The sequence below is a fragment of the Euleptes europaea genome, chromosome 3, assembly GCF_029931775.1.
Source record: "Euleptes europaea isolate rEulEur1 chromosome 3, rEulEur1.hap1, whole genome shotgun sequence".
Classification (NCBI taxonomy): domain Eukaryota; kingdom Metazoa; phylum Chordata; class Lepidosauria; order Squamata; family Sphaerodactylidae; genus Euleptes; species Euleptes europaea.
Window position 1 is genome coordinate 22,125,083 of NC_079314.1, and position 20,809 is coordinate 22,145,891.

Below are 20,809 nucleotides of genomic sequence, written 5' to 3' on the forward strand. Positions count from 1 at the left end.
GCTTTCTCTCTATAGGCCATGACAACCTCCAACTCCCAATTTCTGCAATCCAACCTGACATTAAAGGTCAGACCAGGGGGTGTTTCTCTGAACAACCTTAATCCTCTTTGACCTGTAGTTTCCAAAGCACAGTCAGGGTATCCTTCACCCATAGCCAGCGTGGTGTAGTGGTTAAGAGCGGAGGTTTGGAGCGGTGGATTCTAATCTGGAGAACCAGGTGTGATTCCCCACTCCTCTACATGGCCCTGACCTGGATGGCCCAGGCTAGCCTGATCTCTTCAGATCTCAGAAGCTAAGCAGGGTCAGCCCTGGTTAGTATTTGGATGGGAGACTACCAAGGAATACCAGGGTTGCTGTGCAGAGGAAGGCACTGGCAAACCACCTCTGTTAGTCTCTTGCCATGAAAACCCCAAAAAGGGGTCACCATAAGTCGGCTGCGACTTGACGGCACTTTACACACACACACACACACACACACACACATGAAGCCAGCTGGGTGACCTTGGGCTAGTCACAGTTCTCCTAGAGCTCTCTCAGCTCCACCTACCCCACAAGGTGTCTGTTGTGGGGAGGGGAAGGTGATTTTAAGCTGGTTTGATTCTTCCTTGGTAGAGGAAGTCGGCATATAAAAACCAACTCCTCTTCTATATTCTTTGCAAAGACCCACTCTAGACAAAACCAGCCTTAACTCTCTCAGATAGTCACATCTGTTTCTAACATCACCTCCAGGTTTAGTTGATTCATAAGAACATAAGAAAGGCCATGCTGGATCAGACCAAGGCCCATCAAGTCCAGCAGTCTGTTCACATAGTGGCCAACCAGGTGCCTCTAGGAAGCCCACAAACAAGACAACTGCAGCAGCACCATCCTGCCAGTGTTCCACTGCACCTAATATAATAGGCATGCTCCTCTGATCCTGGAGAGAAAAGGTATGCATCATGACTAGTATCCAATTTTAATTCATCTCCCCTTTCTCTTATGAAAAGCCTGCTTCAGCATGGGACTGTTCCCAGATTTCCCTCCCCGTCGGAGGATCTGCCTGCCGAAGCCCGAGCAAAAATCCCTAATGCAGCAAGAGCGGAACGACATCTCCCCGCCTTTCCATTGAAGCTTTAAACGCTCAAATATACTAATTTCTGGGACTGATGAATCACTTGCTGTGATTATCAATGATTACAGACTGGGGAAACTAATCACACTTGTTGTCCCTGATGAATGAATACTGATGAAGCCATTGACAAGAAGGGGAGAGGGAAATCCCCTGGCTTTTCATTCATCAGTTCTTCCTTCTTTTATCTAGCATGGGAAGAATCATAATGCAGGCTGGAAAAGCACGGCTGGGCGTGCGAAGAACGGAGACGTTCAGCGTTGCCGTTCTGGCATCGCTCGCAACCAGACTTTGCGAAGGGGGGGAGAAGGGAGGGGTTCTTCATAAGGCAAAGAACAATAATGAAGAGGCCCAGGTGCACAGGCATTAGAGTAATGTTAGGATTCCTAGTGTCCCACCATTTCGGCAAGCAGTCAGGGGGACATATCAGGACGAGCCACGGTAATGTGCATAGTGGCGAATGAGGCAGAGGTAGCCAGTTAGGGAACATGGAGGCAGAAGGACAGTGGAATGGAGAGAATGGTGTGACTCACAACAGAGGACCAGAGAATCTGTTCTTGTGCTATTGCAGGGTTACGACTGACCTCCAATTAGGTCTGAAGGTCGAGCAGGTCTGGAGGCACACACAATTTCAAAATGCACAATAATAAATATGAATTGTCCTGAGATTACAGAAGTAAGGGAGGGAGGAGATAAGAACATAAGAAAGGCCATGCTGAATCAGACCAAGGCCCATCAAGTCCAGCAGTCGGTTCACACAGTGGCCAGCCAGGTGCCTCCAGGAAGCCCACAAACAAGACAACTGCAGCAGCATTGTCATGCCTGTGTTCCACAGCATCTAATGTAATAGGCATGCTCCTCTGATCCTGGAGAGAAAAGGTATGCGTCATGACTAGTAGCCATTTTGACTAGTAGCCATGGATACTCCATGAGCAAGTCCACTCCCTCTTAAAGCCTTCCAAGTTGGCAGCCATCACCCCATCCTGGGGCAGGGAGTCCCACAATTTAACTATGTGTTGTATGAAGAAATACTTCCTTTTATCTGTTTTGAATCTCTCACCCTCCAGCTTCAGCAGATGACCTTACGTTCTGGTATTATGAGAGAGGGGGGAAAGCTTCTCCCTGTCCACTCTCTCCATACCATGCCCCTTGTTTCTGTAGTTTGTTAGCCTGAGGTTAAGGACCTGTTTCTTTTATTTAACGTGAAGCACTTTGGGAGACAACTGCCTTTAAAATGATAGCTTGTTTGGTTTGGGGTTTTAAAAGCTGAGAACGTGTGTTGTTGTTCTGATGGTTTTTGTTTTGTTTTGTTTTACTTGCGGCGGGTCTCTGGAGACCAAGCGTATGAATCCTCTATGTAAAATAAAGCAAAATAAAACAAAAATGGGCATTTAACAGAGGGCATGAATTCTGGGCTTTAAAAAAAATAATCCTGAACAAGGTAGGGTCACAAAAAATAGCCAAGAATCATGCACTGTTATGCTGTCCTCTGTTGCCACTAAAAATCCCACAACCCCCCACTCTAGCTGCTGATGTTACATTTCCAAGCCCAACAGTGTCTCTGTGTTTGTGCAATATTAGGTTTTGAGTACGTCGTTGCTGTTTCGCTTTTTAGCCTTTCTTCAGATTTGGACTTTGACCTATTTATTGCCAGTGGCCTGAAAAAGGCCAGTCTGAACAAGTAGCTGGCATGCCCAGGGCAACCTGCGTACCTTAAGGACTGTCTGCTTCCATACAAACCTACCCAACCATTACGATCCTCTTCAGGGGTCCTGCTTTGGGTGCCCGGGTCATCTGAGGCTAGAGAAGTGGCAACTCGAGGAAGGGCCTTCTCGGTCACGGCACCAAGAATGTGGAACTCCCTCCACAGAGAGATTCATCTATTCCCCTCGACTATTGTCTTCCGGCAGGTGAACACTTTTCTGTTTTGCCCCGCATACCTTTCCTGATCCTCTTCCTTGTTTGTTTTTAATTGCCACTTTTACATCTGTGTATTGTTTTAAAGGTTTGTTTTAATCCCTTTCCATTTTTCACGGCCTTGCGGGCCCTGATTGGGTGAAAAAGCAGCGAACAAATGTTTTAAATAAATAAACTCGAAATGCACACTGCTTGCTTCCTTGTTACATGCACCTGCTTCCTCTCCGTCCGTCCTGCTGCCCGTCAGTCTAGGTAATAACCTTCAATGATTATGGCAGGGACATCCAGCTCCTGTGCCTGAGCCATAAAGCACCAGCTCTTTTACCTGCCTCAGCCGTCCTTTTTTAAGGAGCCAATTTATAGATTTTATATTTCAATGATAAATATTTCATGAATAATTCCGAGGCTGAGCTACCTGTGTTCTGAACCAAATGATCCCAAGATAAGCTCTTGTTAAATATGGCACGAAGGGGGGGCGGATCTCAAACAAGCTAACTTTGAAGACATTCCTAAGCTGCTGGGCAAAATTGGACGCTTTCAGCGAATGCCTTTTTCAAGGTTTGCTTGCAAACGTTCCAGTTTTTGCAGACTTGAACCCCGAGGTACAACCCACAAGAAACTTTTATTGCACACACTCAGAAAGGAGGCAAAGTAGTATACCAGCAAGACATTCTGAAGAAGAAGAAGAAGAGTTGGCTTTTATACCCCGATTTTCTCTACCTTTAAGGAGACTCAAACCAGCTTACAATCGCCTTCCCTTCCTCTCCCCACAACAGGCACCTTGTGAGGTAGGTGGGGCTGAGCGAGTTCGGAGAGAACTGTGACTGGCCCAAGGTCACCCAGCAGGCTTCATGTGGAGGAGTAAGGAAACCAACCCGGTTCACCAGATTAGAGTCCGCCACTCCTAACCACTACACCATGCCGGCTCCTGCTTCTTTCTCGCCGATGCAGTGACTAAGGTCCAAACAGATGGGAGATCACTAATCTCCACCTGTCTGTAAAAGGTAAACTGCACATGTGTACATCTGTAATTTGGATTGGGTCAATGTGGAATGGAGACCAGGGATTAAACCCCTCAATTGCTGCTTGATCCAAGTAGCTGAAATCAGGCTACCCAGGCTTTTATTTATTAATTTATTCAAATTTATAGCCCGCTGTCATTCCTAGCCAAGGCCGGGCTCAGGGCGGTTAACAAACTTCCAAATACATAAAAACTATAGAACAATCATTAAAACCTCATATTAAAACTGTAAACCAGGTGGCCCTTAAAACAACTCAGACACCACAGTGTACCGAGTTTCGGCAGGTCAACCCCACACAGATGTCAAGAGTGGGGAAGGGGAAGGATGGGGAGGCCAGTAATGATGGATAAACTTGTGTCTGCCTTCAGTTGTAGGCCTGGCAGAATAACTCTATTTTACTGGCCCTGCAGAACCTTAAGGTCCTGAAGGGCCTTGATGACACTAGGAAGGCGATTCCACCAGGACCTGGCCCTTGTTGAGGACACTCTTTGGGCTGGGGACCACCAGCAGATTATTACCAGTGGATCATAGAACTCTTTGGGAGGTGTACCAGGAGAGGCGGTCCCGAAGGTACGATGGTATTACTGTTCTAATGGGGGCGAAAAGATATGTTTTTAAAGGGTATGTTTTCCCCACTTTACAATGCAAACAATAGTGTGGGGAGCCCTATTTTGATGAGCAAAACTAAAGTGGTGTGGGTCAAAGGAGATTTTGGTTGGGGGGTTTTAAATGCCTCCTTTAACAGCTTTTTACCAATTTAAAAACGTGCTGAAGATCATATCACAGTTTGGTGTGACCTGAAGGTTGAAAACAAAGGTCTGATATCGTCCGTTTAAGTCTGCGGAAGGCATTTGCTGTAAACTAAGAGGCAAGAAAGCTTTTTTTTTTTTTTTAGGGAACTTATCCAGATCTGATAAATAAGACCGAAACCCATGATTAAGCTTAATCACAGCATAGCATGGTGCCGTCTTGGAATTAAATAATGACAAGAAGTCACCTTCAATAGAGATATCACTTTTTTTTTTTAAAGTGTGAGTTTTGGCAGCTTGAAGCTGAAGCCAAGTTACTGTTTGGTTCTGGTTTTTGTTTTTTTGAGTCAGCATTTAAAAGAGCTATTTATAAATTGCTCCTCCTATCTTCCAATAGATATCATCATGTACTCCAGTAATAGGACTCCATCAAGTTTCATTTCAAAGTCAGGGTTTCATTCTTGAGCTTAGTTGTCTTGTAACATCACAAGGAGCACTGTTCATAGGGTTGCCAGGTCCCTCTTTGCCGTCGGCAGGACGTTTTTGGGGTGGAGCCTGAGGAGGGCGGGGTTTGGGGAGGGGAGGGGACTTCAATGCCAAAGCGGCCATTTTTCTCCAGGTGAACTGATTATCTGCTGGAGATCAGTTGTAATAGCAGGAGGTCTCCAGCTAGTACCTGGAGGTTGGCAACCCTAAGTGTTCAGAATTCTTAATATACAGGAGCTATGATGGATTAGGGTATTATTTAGAATGGTCTGTGGACTAGGGCTGAGCGCACACACAAAAATTCTGGTATTTTTCGAGCGGGTTTGTGAAAATTTCAGAAACCCACACCTGAAAAATGCTGGGGGAAAGGATCTTTCAGATTATTGTCGAAGGCTTTCACGGTCAGAGTTCATTGGTTCTTGTGGGTTATCCGGGCTGTGTAACCGTGGTCTTGGTATTTTCTTTCTGACGTTTCGCCAGTCAACAATAGCCATGCAGATTAGCTTTGGATTTCACACATTAACAGATCACTTCAGGATACAATGGTTCCATATTAACATAGCACACCCTCATTAGCACATTATCTTGATACTTACAGGACAATGATTAGCACATTACATTGTCGAAGGCTTTCACGGTTAGAGTTCATTGGTTCTTGTAGGTTATCCGGGCTGTGTGACCGTGGTCTTGGTATTTTCTTTAACGGATTTTTACCAAGAAAATACCAAGACCACGGTCACACAGCCAGGATAATCTACAAGAACCAATTAGCACATTACCTTTGATACTTTTTGCAGGATAATGATTCAGTTCAACCCAACCCCTTTCTGACTATATATTACTCTTCCTACACAGTTGACACTGAGAGACACTGTCCTTCAGTGTTACTCCTCTGAAGATGCCTGCCACAGCTGCTGGCGAAACGTCAGGAAAGAAAATACCAATACCACGGTTACACAGCCCGGATAACCCACAAGAACCAATGAGCTTTCAGATCCTCCCCACCGGGCTTCTCCGGGGTCTGGAGAAGGCCAGGGGGGCGGATCTGAAAGCAATCCAGCCTGTGCTGCGTTTCCAGAGTCCAGATAAGTGGTGTGGGCTAGATTTCGGTAAAATCCCCCACCCCACCAGCCTTCTCTGGGGACCAGAAAAGCCCAGCAGTGAAGATCTGAAAGCAATCCAGCCCGCATTGCTTCTCTAGAGTCCAGAGAAGCAGCGCAGGCTGGATTTCTGTCAGAGGCAGGTAAGTAAGAGAAGAGGGAAGATGGGGAGGGAAAAGGGGGGAATGGCAGCAGGGCCAAAGCGGCCCAAATAATGCCGAAAAATTTGGCATTATTAAGGATCTGCTTTTTTGGCTCTTTTTATTGCCGCCTTTTTCATATTGGTGAAAAAAAAAAACATTGAAAATACCAAGAAGGTATTTTTCAGGTTTTCTACATTTCGGGATACCGATATGCACATCATTACTACGAACTTGTCTCAAAGGAGGCAAACTGACATTTGAACAGCAGAGGATAAGCTTTGGTTTGTGTGGCGGATCGCTGAAGGGGGTTGTGGTGCTATTACCAGCGGGCATCGGGAGGGGCCGGTGGAGGTGTCGGGCCCATGGCTACAGCATCATGCAGGAATGCAGCTTCAGAGTGGTGCACGGAACCCAACATGGGTGCATGTCATGACATCACTGGCTAGCTCCACGTTCTACCAGCTTGTGCTCAGTGGCCACTCCGGCACCTCTGTGGCCACTTCCCAAAGCTTTCCAGTAAGTGTACCACATCCCCTTTCAGTAGTGAAAGCCAAGATATTCCCTGGGATCCACCAGAGGAGAGGCTGTAACTCAATGGAAGGGCATCTGCTTGGCATGCAGAAGGTCCCAGGTTCAATCCCCGGCATCTCCAATTGAAAGTACCAGGCAGTCAGTGATGTGCAAGACCTCTACCTGAGATACTGGAGAGCAGCTGCCAGTCAGAGTAGACAACATTGACCTTGACAGGCCAATGATTTGACTCAGAAGTCCTGTTAACATGTTATAATAAATGTACGTGCATCCTGCCTGTACATGCATACATCTGTTTGTAAGAAAGAGCCAACACATGTTCACTGTAGAAATTAAACCAGGAATCACTACCTCGATAAATGACTAGTATCCATTTTTACTAGTAGCAGAGCTACTATTAGAGAGATTCATGTAGTAGGGCTACAGTAGTAGGCTATTATACTATATAGGGCTACTACAAGGGAGCTTCGGGTGTTCACTCTGTGGGCCACGGCTGCAGAGGATGCTGTCCACAACCAAGATCACCTTTGTTCAGCCTGGCGCTTACCTGCAGTGGATAACGATGGGTCCTGCGTCGGGAGGCGTGGAGGCCTTTACTCTGCGAATGAATGCCAGGAGTCCAGTGGCGTGGTAAGGCACCCCATGTTCAGGCCACGATGTGAAGTGGAACTGCTTCACCTCGTGCCTTGCTGAATAGCCTCTCTGCAAGAGGGAGAGGGAGGGGGAAAGACCAGGGCAGAGTTAGTCCACTTGACTTGTGAGACGGAGGTCAGCATGATGCTGATTCAGCTAGTATTGCTTCAATACGAGTTTTGCTTGTTTGTATTGAATTGCTTGTATTGCTTGTTTTGTTTTATTTCCTAGTTTGTACTGTTTGTATTAGAAGACAAAAGTAATGGCTAGAGGAGAATTACTCAACTTTAAGGTTGACAATGAGGAAATTGACATTGTTCCAGACTTTCTATTGCTTGGCTCCATCGTCAAGCAAAGGGGAGACTGGAGCCAAGAAATCAGAAGGAGATTGAGAAAGGGAAGGGCAGCCATGAAAGAGCTAGAAAAGATTCTGAAGTGTAAGGATGTGTCACTGGCAGCTAAGATCAAGTTAATTCATGCTTTTGTATTCCCTATTACTGGGTGTGAAAGCTGGACAGTGAAGAAAGCTGATAGGAAGAAAGTAGATTCTTTTGAAATGTGGTGTTGGAGGAGAGTGTTACGGATACCAAAAAAAAAAAATCAGTGGGTTCTAGATTCACTTCTCTGTCATGGAACTCGCTGTGTGACCTTGGGCCAATCACACACTTTCAGCATAACCGACCTCACAGGGTTGTTGTGAGGGTAAAATGGAGAACAACATAAGCCACTTTGAGTCCCCATTGTGGGTATTAGTGTGCGATAACTGAAGTAAATAGATAAGAAAATATAATAGACCAAGGGTCAGACTCAGTGTAAGACAGCTTCCAGTGTTTATGAGAGAATTCCTAAGGGGAAAGTTATGGCTCATTGGTGGAGCATCTGATTGGCAGGCAGAACGTTCCAGGTTCAATCCCCGGCATCTCCAGTTGAAAGGATCTCAGGTAGTAGCTGATGTGAAAGATGTGAGACCCTAAAAAGCCACTGCCAGTCAGAGCAAGGAAGCTTCATATTGCGGGGTGGGACTGTGGCTCAGTGGTAGAGCATCTGCTTGGCATGCAGATGGTCCCAGGTTCAATCCCCAACATCTCCACTTAAAATCATTGGGCAGTAGTAGAAGAAGAAGAGTTGCTTTTTATATGCCGACGTTCTCTACCTTTTAAGGAGAAGCAAACCGGCTTACAATATCCTTCCCTTTCCCTCCCCACAAGAGATACCTTGAGATGTAGGTGGGGCTGAGAGAGTTTGGAGAGAACTGTGACTACCCCAAGGTAGCCGGCAGGCTTCATGCGTAGGAGTGGGGAAACCAACTCGGTTCATCGGATTAGAGTCCGCCGCTCATGTGGAGGAGTAGGGAATCAAAGCTGGTTCTCCAGATTAGAGTCCACTGCACTTAACCACTACACCACACTGGGAAAGATCTCTGCCTGAGTCCCAGGACAGCTGCTGCCAGTCAGAGTAGACTTTGACAGACCAAGGGTCTGACCTGGTATAAGGCAGCTTGATGGATATATGTCTCTTATGTCCAGTCCCTCATTGTTAAGATAATGCATTTGGGCAAAGCTGAAACAATGCCGGTTTGAAACACTTTTATGTTTCCTCATTAACAGGTTTGCTGTTTCTTGGTGCTGAACTCCCAGATCCCTGATTAGGAGGCCCTTCCATCAAGAGCCTGGAGAGCTGTAGCAAACGCCTTGAAATGATGACGAGGTAACTAGATCCCCAAGGCTCCCGAGTACTTCGCTCGTAACAAGGCTGTGATTTAATGTTTCTCGCGATTAGGGGGGGTGAATTACAGTTGTGAGGTCCCAAGACACAGTGCTGTTCGATAATTGCCATGAAGCTTTCAACTTCCGTCTCGAAGATGGAAATAATTGTCCATTCCCTGTGCAATTACATGGCGCTTAGCCCGAAATTAAACGATCGAGAATGACCACATCAATAAAGACCTGCTCTGCAGTATTTACTAAGAGAATGCCTTTGGAGAAGTATCTGAAGTCTCCGACAGTAGAAAAGCCGGGTTAGCAAAGGTGAACTTCAGGATGAACGCTGAAGGCCAATTAACCAGTGGGTTTGGTTTCATAAGACAGAAGGTTGGGCGAGAACAAAACAGAATCCTCCCAGCTTGCAAAATAGAAAAGGTGTCAAAACAACTCCCTGTCTTCGGCAGGCGTGAACACAGCTTGCTTTCTGTGTTCATCTTCTCTCTCCTTCCTCCCTAGGACTGCCAAAAGATCCTCTGAGAGTGATGTAGGGTAGCGCTAGGAGTCACCATAGAGTTGTGATGGCAATTCGCTCTTCCTTTTAATAAGTTACCCTGTGTCCTTACTGTACTTGGATGAATGTTGGATATGCCAATAAAGGTATCTGAACTGATTCCTAGAGCTACCCTATGTCACTTCCGAGTTTTTACTGGAAATGGTGTCGCGCCGCCGCCAGTGTCATGGCACCCCCATGTCCCCACCCACAACCCTCCCTCCAGTTGCCAGGTGCTGCCTGACAACCTATTCCTCCTCTTATGTTGGATCTCATCTAAAAATGTTCACCAGTCAAACCCTCCTGTGGCAGACCTCTGACTCCACTCTCAGCTATCCCCGGGGGTCCCCCATTCCCCAAAAGCAGCATTTCAAGGGGCATTTGAACCTATAGCGGCGGGGGCAAGGGGCAAGGAAGTCAAGCTTCCACAGATGGAAGTCTCTTCTGTTATTGGAAATATTTAGACCTTGTGTACAGAGAACAGTTAAAGATTTTTATCCGTTTTGGAAAGCCTTTCAACCAAACTCCAGTTTGCATGATGTCAGCCAACCGGAGTCGGTATTCTCCCCTCAAAGTGGGATTCTTAATGAGTTTGAAATTCTGCTTTCTAGGGCCCCCACATGCCCAAACTCCTATTTGGATGCTGCAACAAATGACAGATTCCCATATCATATTCTGCACATGGAGGCAGGGAGCATGCTAACATGGCAAACATGGCCCACTGTGGAAAAACAGAGGTTTACCGACAGCTGAACACAGTCAGGGTTACACATACACACATACTACAGACGTACACAGTACACCATCTATATGTGGTTTTTTTGCCATCTTCTGGGCATGGAGTAGGGGTCACTGGGGGTGTGAGAGGGGAGGTGGTTGTGAATTTTCTGCATTGTGCAGGGATTTGGACTAGATGATCCTGGTGGTCCTGTCCAACTCTATGATTCTATGTATAATGTGTATATATACAAAATATATAAAGCTGATTAACTGACATGCAACTAACACTTCAGAACAGCAAGGAATCAGAGCAGTCAAAAGCACACATAAACGAACAAAAAATAAATCAAAATCCTGAGAGAATAAAGGAAAGTCCTGGCCTAGTGCTTAAAGCTCGGTGAGCTTTGCTGTGAAGAGGGAGTTTCAGACCCAAAGGTATTCCACAGCGTCCTTATTGTTGGCGTAGGCACGTGAAATATGGCCCTGTTCAGCAGCTCTCTATTGACAGGTGAGCTCCCATGGGAGCATCTGGTTCTTCAGCACTTACTCTAGAGATCAACCCTTGCTTTTAATATCCCCCAGCACGTCAGGGAAAGCTTTACACAGACGCATTCCACATGCTTCCAGGGAGGAGGCTATTTTAGCTCAAGTACTGTCGTAACTAGCAGCCTGAACAGCTCAGACTAGCCCGAGTTTTGCTTGGAAGCTAAGCAAGGTCAGCCATGGTTAGTACTTGGATAGGAGACCATCAAGGAAGACCTGGGTTGCTACACAGAGGAAGGCAATGTGAAACCAACTCTGCTCATCTCTTGTCTTCAAAACCTCCTGAGATTGTGACTTGAAGGCACTTAATTATTCTGATTACTACAGTAATTTCTCCCTCTGCATCCCAAAGAACAGTTCCAGCAGACATCAGAAAGACAGACTTCATGCACAAACTATCTCCCATCATGGAAAAACCATGGCCAATGTACATCTCCCAATATGAATTAACAGCAACCCATGCACAGACATCCCATCATGGAAAAATTGTGGCCAGTGTAGCATCTCCCAGTATGAATTAGCAGTAACCCATGCGCAGACAGGACTGGGCTGAAATTCTGAAGAGCTTACCCTCTCCAGAGTGAATGTTCTCACAACATATTCCGCCAGTGTCTCCGATTGCACCTGGGTAATTTTAATGTCTCCATACATCTCGGAGTCGTCTGGCCAATACTTGGAGCACTTCACCTGTAGAGACAAAAGAGGTCAAGGTCTTAACCTGGGAGGAAAACACATTCTTCTGTAGCCACTGGAGGAAGAGAACTGGCCTCTTACCCTTCCCACCTCCACCAGCTTCGTTATCATCACTATACTGGAACAGTGTTCTTGCCACACCATCCGCCAGAAATCGTAGATCATCTCCTGTTTAGGGCCTGGAGCATAAAGAGGAATAAAACTCAGACAGCATAGAGAATGCAACAGGAGGAAACACAAGGACAAAGCAGAGTCTTAGCAACAATCATAGCAGGATTTTATATTGACAAATTGGGAAAATGTGGTTTAGATCCTATTATTGTTAGGTGGATCTGCAACTGGTTGACAGATTGTACCCAAAGAGTGCTAGTTAATGGTTCCTCATCCACTTGGAGAGAAGTGACTAGTAGAGTTCCTCAGGGATCTGTGTTGGGCCCTGTGTTGTTCAACATCTTTATAAATGATTTGGATGAAGGAATAGAGGGGATGCTTATTAAATTTGCAGATGATATTAAATTGGGAGGGGTAGCAAATATGGTAGAAGACAGAGCCAAGATGCAGGATGATCTTGACAGGCTGGAGAAGTGGGCTAGGACTAATAAAATGCACTTCAACAAAGGCAAATGTAAAGTTCTGCATTTAGGTAGGAAAAATCAAATGCATAATTATAGGATGGGAGAGACTTGACTGAGTGTGTGTGAAAAGGATCTTGGGGTCTTAGTAGAACAAACACTGAACATGAGTCAGCAGTGTGATGCGGTAGCTAAAAAGGCAAATGCAGTCTTGGGCTTTATCAACAGAAGTATAGTGTCCAGATCACGTGAAGTGATAGTACCACTTTACTCCACTCTGGTTAGACCTCAACTAGAGTACTGTGTTCAGTTTTGGGCACCACAATTTAAGAAGGATGTAGTCAGGCTGGAACATGTAAAGAAGAGGGCAACGAAGATGGTGAGGGGTCTGGAGACCAAGTCCTATGAGGAAAGGTTGAAGGAGCTGGGTATGTTTAGCCTAGAGAGGAGAAGACTGTGATATGATAATAATCTTCAAGTACTTGAAGGGCTGTCATATAGGGGATGGGGAGTTGTTGTTTTCTGTTGCCCCAGAAGTCGGACCAGAACCAACGGGTTGAAATTAAATCAAAAGAGTTTCCGTCTAGACATTAAGAAGAATTTTCTAACAGTTAGAGTGGTTCCTCAGTGGAACAGGCTTCCTTGGGAGGTGATAAGCTCTCCTTCCCTAGAGGTTTTTAAGAAGAGGTTAGATGGTCATCTGTCAACAATGCTGATTCTGTGACCTTAGGCAGATGATTAGAGGGAGGGCATCTTGGCCATCTTCTGATCACTAGGGGTGTGGGGGGGGAGGTAGTTGTGAATTTCCTGTATTGTGCAAGGTGTTGGACTTGATGACCCTGGTGGTCCCTTCCAACTCTATGATTCTACGATTCTACGTCTACCCTACTCTCTTTGGTCTTTTATGCATGGCTGTTTCACTCGCCATCACCCCTCCAACTACTTCGGATCTTTGTTTGGATTATGCATGCTGTTTCCGACCGTCTGAGGTCGCCTCACTCCCTCTGCATTTCCCAGCATTTTGCCCGTGTTTTCAAATTTGAGATAAAACAGGTCCCTCAAAATGCAGGCAAAATGGAGAGAAACGCAGGGGGAGAGCGAGACCACCTCTGACGGTTGGAAACAGCATGCATAATCAACACAAAGACCCAAAGTCGTCGGAGGGGTGACGGCATGTCTAACAGCCATGCCTAAAAGACCTTTGTGTGTGTTACATGCTGTCAAGCTGCTTCCAACTTCCGGTTACCCTATGAATCATTGTCCTCCAAAACATCCTACGATTGACAGACTTGCTCAGGTCTTGCAGATTGAAGGCCATGGCTTCCTTTATTGAGACAATCCATCTCATGTTGGGTATCCCTCTTTTTCTACTGCCTTCAATGTTTCCTAGCATGATTGTCGTTTCCAGTGAGACTCATCTTCTCATGATGTGACCGAAGTACAACAGCCTCAGTTTAGTCATTTTAGCTTCCAGGGCGAATTCAGGAATGACTTGATCTAGGGCCAACTTACACCAAAACATGTCTTTGTTACCAGACTTTTAACGAATGGCTTTCATCTTTGAAAATGGTTTCTATGGTTCACCGTTGACAACAAACTGTCTTTTATGTTTTATGCTGTTTTTATGTTGTGCATTTTAATGGCTTATTTCTATGCTCTGGCTTGTCTTTAATGGCTCGATTTTAATGGCTGTGTGGTTTTACTGTACTCTTGAAGCTGGGAACTGCTCCAAGCAGTTCTCTAGAGAGGCAACACATATATTTCCTATATAAATACATAAAAATTAAAAATCCCACTTTCACCTTTTTTTTTAAAGTCCCAATGCCCATAAATTCAGGCTAGCAGTAAGTCCACCTGCCTTGTAATCCTATGCAGACTTGTTTTCATTGGGCCTTACACGGGTGTAACTATGCATAAGACTGCATGTGCAGCCATGCATCTCAGAGTGCCGGAAGCTGCTATCCGGATGTGACCTCAGAGCTCATCCCATATGCTATGCACAGATCCCTAAACAAGGGCGTATCCGCTTTTGCCTGGGACAACTGAGAACAGAGTCTGGTTACAACTCTGAAATTGGGTACCCAAGGTTGAGTGGGGATGAAAAAAAATATAAATAATGGAAATATATAATTTATTAGAAGCGCTATGTCAAGATTAAAATTATTTTTAAAACGTTAAAACTGAACAATGGCATTTCCTAAGGTTGATGTCTGTCACCACATGCCAAATGCATTTCGGCCTATATAGCCTTCCTCAGTGGTCTATTTGAAACCCATATAAAACATGCACACATGTTACAAATATATTTACATATACAGGCAATATAAAACAGACCGGGCATGTAATAGGTTGTGTATATTACCAATTACACCAACATCTGGTAAGATTGTTTTAAGCTTTTATGCTGGGCTGTATATGTCTCACAAGAATCAACCCAATTCATCACTCAGAACCACAGCAAGAACAGGTTTTGTTGTATCATGCCAGCTTTTTCATTGCCCCGTTTCCTTCTTCACTGCAGCTCTGGTTCTCACATGGCTTTTATCCACGAGTAATGAGATAATGGTCTCATATCTTATTCGAGAGGCTGAACCAATTAGCTTGTAAAAATTATTTTCTTTAGCTAAGTGGCCACAAACACCTTTTGCAAGACCTACCTCAGCTAAAAACTTGCTGAGAGAGAACTTATCTTGAATAGTACGATTCAATTGAGGGCTCTGAGCATCAGAAAACCAGACAGAAACTTTTAGTGAGTTAATGAGCTTTTTGTGGGGGAGGAAAAGAAACAACTCTTTTTCTTAGGCCAAATAATAAAAAATAGATACAAGGGCTAATTAACCCTATAAGTATTAAAAAAAACACATGCATGGAAAATCAGAACTACTAACACACATGGGTCCCGCAATCACCAGCATCCTCCCCCTTTGACCAGCAGAAAAGCTGGTAGGATACACTCCCGTTATTAGCAATCTACAAAAATTCAAATGGTGCTGAAAGCGAGAGAAACACAGTTTGGGGGGTCTTCCTGGGAAGAGTTGTGGGAAGGGGCTGTGGCTCAGTGGTAGAGCATCTGCTTGGCAAGCAGAAGGTCCCAGATTCAATCCTCGGCACCTCCAGTTAAAGGGACCAGGCAAGGAGGTGATGTGAAATACCTCTGCCTGAGATCCTGGAGAGCCGCTGCAGGTCAGAGTAGACAACACTGACTTTGATGGACCAAGGGTCTGATTCAGCATAAGGCAGCTTCATATGTACTACCATTCAGAAGCCCCTGTTCCAAATATCATCAGTCCTAAATTAATGAACATGTGGTCCCGGAGCCAAGATTCATACCTTGGGTGGCTATGAAGTGGTTGGATCTGTGGTAGCCCTGCAAAGGAATAAAATGATGTCATGTTCCTTAAGAAGAAGAATCTGGGCAAGACCCAGTCTGAGCATGCTTGAAAGGCTGCCATCTTCACTCATCCCAAAGCCTTCTGCTCGAAAGCCAACAAAAGGAGAAGTCCCTTGAATCCTACGTACTCCCCTCCAAAAAGATTTTCAATACAGTAAGCACACACCCGAGGAAACTAACTTTGCACTTGTTAAGCAAAGTCCTTCCAGCTGAAGTTAACTTGCAAAGTCTGGTCATGTAGTTGATATCTCACAGTTGTTGTTGTTGGGGTTTTTTATATATATATGTCGACTTTCTCTACCACCTCAAGAAGACTCAAAAGAAGAATTCTTCTCTCCTACTTTCCACCCCTCCTCAAATTAAACCTAGCTGCTGCTAGGGAGGCCTGTTGCCCAGGTAGGGTTGCCAGGTCCCTCTTCACCACCAGCAGGAGGTTTTTGGGGCAGAGTCTGAGGAGGGTGGGGTTTGGGAAGGGGAGGAGACGTCAATGCCATAGAGTCCAATTGCCAAAGTGGCCATTTTCTCCAGGGGAACTGATCTCTATTGGCCGGAGAGGAGGAGGAGGAGAAGAAGAAGAGTTGGTTTTTATATGCTGACTTTTTCTACCTCTTAAGGGAGACTCAAACAGGCTTACAATCACCTTCCCTTCCCCTTACCACAACCAGTGCCGGATTTACGTATAAGCTAAACAAGCTATAGCTTAGGGCCCCACTCTCTTGGGGCCCCCAAAAAAATTTAAATGAAAAAAAACCTGGATGTACATTTCCAAAATATAAGATAAAAAAACAAATAAAATAAAACCTACATATAGCAACAGTGTTTTGTGTTGTGTAGGCTCCTATGATGTAAGTAATGGGCCATGCCTGCTAGCCTGCTACCTTCTTCTTAATTGTATTTCAGTTCAACAATTACTTTGATAAAATACATATTTTGTTATGTGCAAAAATACCTATTAGGTCCATAAATTACCATACAGCATATATTCAAACAAAAAACAGCAACAATTTGTTGTTGACAAAGGATAGCTGGACATATAAAGGGCCCCATTACCTTCAATAGCTTAAAGCCTCATCAAACCAAAATCCGGCCCTGACCACAACAGACACTATGTGAGGTAGGTGGGGCTGAGAGAGTGTGACTAGCCCAAGGTCACTCAGCTGGCTTCATGTGTAGGAGTGGGGAAACAAATCCAGTTCACCGGATTAGCCTCCGCCGCTCATGTGGAGGAGCGGGGAATCAAACCCGGTTCTCCAGATCAGGTTCCTTCACTCCAAACCACCGCTCTTAACCACTACACCACGCTGGCTCTCAGTGCCCTCCTAAGCAAGGTTACACCCTTCTAAGTCCACTGAAGCTGATGGGCTTAGACGGGAGTCACAGTGCTTAGAACGGCACTATTGGTTTGCTGCCAAATTCTATGAGCCATTGGCTTTCCTTACCATAGGACCGTGTTAGGTTTTCTTAACCCGTTAAAACATTTATAGTAAAAAGGGGTTTCAAATGAATTGGCTCACTGCCCTCAACTAACTGGAAAGGCTGGGCTCTGACTCCAAAAATGACTAAACTGTCAGGAAGTCATTTGCTGAGCTTAATGGTCGTTTCATGGAGGTTTCGTGGAGGAGGGCTGGAGAGACGCAGATTCAAACCTACCCTGCAGGGTTGTTGTGTTTATTAAAATGCAGAGAGCCATGGATGCTGCCCAGAACTTATTGCACTGGACAAAAAAGGAATAGATTCCTGTTCACCTCTGGCTGCTACTTAAAAGAATGCTTCCAACTAGTAAGTGTATGACTAGGGTTGCCAGGTCCCTCTTTGCCACTGGCGGGAGGTTTTTGGGGTGGAGCCTGAGGAGGGCGGGGTTTTGGGAGGGGAGGGACTTCAATGCCATTAGAGTCCAATTGCCACAGCAGCCATTTTCTCCAGGGGAACTGATCTCTATTGGGTGGAGATAAGTTGTAATAGCAGGAGATCTCCAGCTAGTACCTGGAGGTTGGCCACCTTATGTATGACCAAGACCAAGGGGTCAAAGGCAAACTGAGCAGAAACCCTCAATGGAAAGGGGAATCGAGCCAGGACTGTTCCCTTGGTCCCATATTCAGATACAACCCTATCAGTTGTTTATATCTTTTGACTAAGGTAAATGGTATTTCTGAATAATCAACCATTTTTTGGGAAAAACAACATTATTTTTAATACGTTCTTCAATAAATTGTAGGTGGCAAGTGCAGTCTTTCAAGATCTAGTCCCATCTTGCTTGCCCAAGAGGAGATGATTCTACTCAGATGCCTCCTGGGGCGCCACACAGACAGATCGACTATGCTGTTCTGACTATTGCTGTAGTTCTGCGCAAAAGTATGTTGCTTTTAATTGGTTTAATGTCATGCACTGAACCGACGGCAATTTCTTCTAGTTGGGCAGCCGCCTTGTACAAAGAGATTATCTGAAGGAAGAGGGAATCCAAACAGCTGAATCCACACCATCTCCCTGTATGATAGGCCTTGAAACCAGAGAGGCGGACTCTGTCAGGTCCCTAGAAGGACCTAAACACCCTCCACAGGAGAAGACAAATTGTAGAGAGGGATCCACCCTTACAGTCGGCTGGATCTTTACCCTATCCTCCCACTTCACTGAGCAAAGTCAGAAGCCTTCCTCCAACTTAAGGGGCTCTTCCTCAAATGGAAGAGACACTTAAGTTGGGGGAAAGTTCCTTAGGCAGAAAGGCCCCTTGGAGGACGGTCTTACTTAAAATCTCCTAATTCGAGCGTAGATCTCCTAGGAGAGCCAGTGTGGTGTAGGGGCTAAAGGAAACCCAGCTTCAAATCCCTAGTCATGCCATGGAAGCTTGCTCGGTGACCTTGGGCCAGTCACATGCTCTCAGCCTAACCTATCTCACAGGGTTGTTGTGAGGATCAAACAGACGAGATGACAACAATGTATGCCACTTTGGGTCCCCATTGGGGAGAAAGGAGGGATATAAATAAGGTAAACAAATTAATTTTAATGTATATATGCTATATTTATAATTGTTTTTTGTTCATATTGTAATCTGCCTTGAGTTCCACAAGCTAGAAAGGCGGCTAATGAATGTTTTAAGTGAATAAATAAAAACTGTAGGGACCAGAATGTAGACTCTGTCCATATTTCCCCTCACCTGCTTATAAAAATGCAGGATCTGGAGCAGGAAAACCCTCCTGTCCCGTTGAACCAAAACGGGACAGGAGCTCCACCTTCTCCGGCCTGACAATATACAAGCAGAAAATGGCCTTAACATCCACAACAAGATCTTACATTTGAGTTCAATGTAAAACAGAGCTCAACGAAACTAGGAATGTTTCTAAATTCCTCCTTGATAGGAATTCACCCTGGAAAAGACCTTTCCAATCTGGGGTCTGTGCTATGGAACTGCATAAGGATTCACTTTGCTCTTTTCCATTGTGTGGCTGGATACATTTTTTGGGGTGTGTGAGGTATTAGGTATTCTTTTGTTAGGTATTGTGTGTGTAAAGTGCTGTCAAGTCGCAGCCGACTTATGGCAACCCCTTTTGGGGTTTTCAAGGCAAGAGACTAACAGAGGTGGTTTGCCAGTGCCTTCCTCTGCACAGCAACCCTGGTATTCCTTAGTTCGGAGAGAACTGTGACTAGCCCAAGATTACCCAGCAGGCTTCATGAGGAGGAGTGGGGAAACAAACTCGGTTCACTAGATTAGAGTCCACCGCTCATGTGGCTGAGTGGGGAATAGGGTTGTGCATATCGGTAAACCCAAACTGAAAATAAGCCGAAAATCGCCATTTCAGCTTTTTCTGGCTTTCGAGTTTACCGGAAACAAAAACTTCCCATTAAACAGTCGAGATATCCTACACATGAGAAGATTAGAGAAAGAAATGGACCAACGGGTTGTGTTGGCGAACAATGCCATGAGTGAACAGTAGAGTCACCTCCTATTCAATCCCTACCCCAACCTTCATAGATCATCACAAATGGGCACATTGATAAAAGAAGAAGAAACCTCTCCAATGAAAATCTAGGGAATCATAAATGATGGGAAACACAAAAGAAAAGAGAAAAAAGAGAGAGGGGGACCGACATAACACATACTTACTTCTCGGTTTATCCGAATCTGAGCAAGCCCAATCGGACACAGGTTGAAGAGAAAAAGAGATCAGAGACAGACAGATTAGTGAGACACAATCTGAGAAACTCGACTCAAACATTTAGTAGCAGAGGAAGAACACTGGACAGCAACGTACAGGAACTGAAAGGGAGCAGAAGAGGCAGGAGGAGGGGTTTGGTGATGGGGCAGCTTTGATTCTTTTGCCTCAAATGATTTGAACAACCACGCACATACCTGAATGGAGAGCAACCTTACCCAGCACTAGAAAATGACCACAGTTTCCAGTAAGGAAAATCAGAATCTTCAAAAGTGGAATTTTCTCCTTACATTTTTCAAATTCAAGTGCTTCCAAAATACTGGCGTCTTTTGACGCATTTTGATTCAGCAGTCATTCCAGAGGCATAACCGTGTTTATTGAGTTGTAGCAAAAATGAACAGGAGTCTGGTGACACTTTAAGGACTTTTTATTCTACCATAAGCTTTCATGAACAGTGGTCATGGTTCCTCGCTAGGTGAGGGAGGATCCGTTCACTCCATCTAATGAATTGGGCTCTAGAAAACACTAGAACAAAAATGTGTCCATCCTAAATTGCCACAAGAGACAATTTGTTGATCTGGGTTAGGCGATCTGGATGAAACAAACCGCCTATCATCAAAACACATTTGGGATGTTCAGGACTGATAAAAGAAAGCCTGTTTTAGCATGATAAGCCAGTCATGGATAGAACTCCCTGGCCAAAGATGTGGAGGTGGCCAGCCACTAGCTTAAAGGTAAAGGTAGCCCCCTGTGCAAGCAGTGGGTCATTAATGACCCGTGGGGTGATGTCACATCTTGAT

At 45.1% G+C, this 20,809-nt stretch overlaps 1 protein-coding gene across 8 annotated transcripts in view; it reads right to left on the bottom strand.

Moving 5' to 3' along the window:
- The window catches only part of PTPRU (protein tyrosine phosphatase receptor type U), a 444,404-nt gene that overhangs the window by 38,740 nt on the left and 384,855 nt on the right, over window positions 1-20,809 (bottom strand). For 4 of the 8 annotated variants that reach the window (XM_056846268.1, XM_056846267.1, XM_056846264.1 and 1 more), the window contains 5 exons: window positions 19,961-19,978; window positions 15,801-15,837; window positions 11,980-12,077; window positions 11,776-11,892; window positions 7,604-7,758 (listed from right to left, as the gene is read on the bottom strand). In XM_056846268.1, coding sequence (XP_056702246.1) covers window positions 7,604-7,758; window positions 11,776-11,892; window positions 11,980-12,077; window positions 15,801-15,837; window positions 19,961-19,978 — 425 coding nt within the window. The remainder of the gene's footprint in view (window positions 1-7,603; window positions 7,759-11,775; window positions 11,893-11,979; window positions 12,078-15,800; window positions 15,838-19,960; window positions 19,979-20,809) is intronic. The other 4 variants (XM_056846270.1, XM_056846269.1, XM_056846266.1 and 1 more) reach the window with 1 other exon arrangement.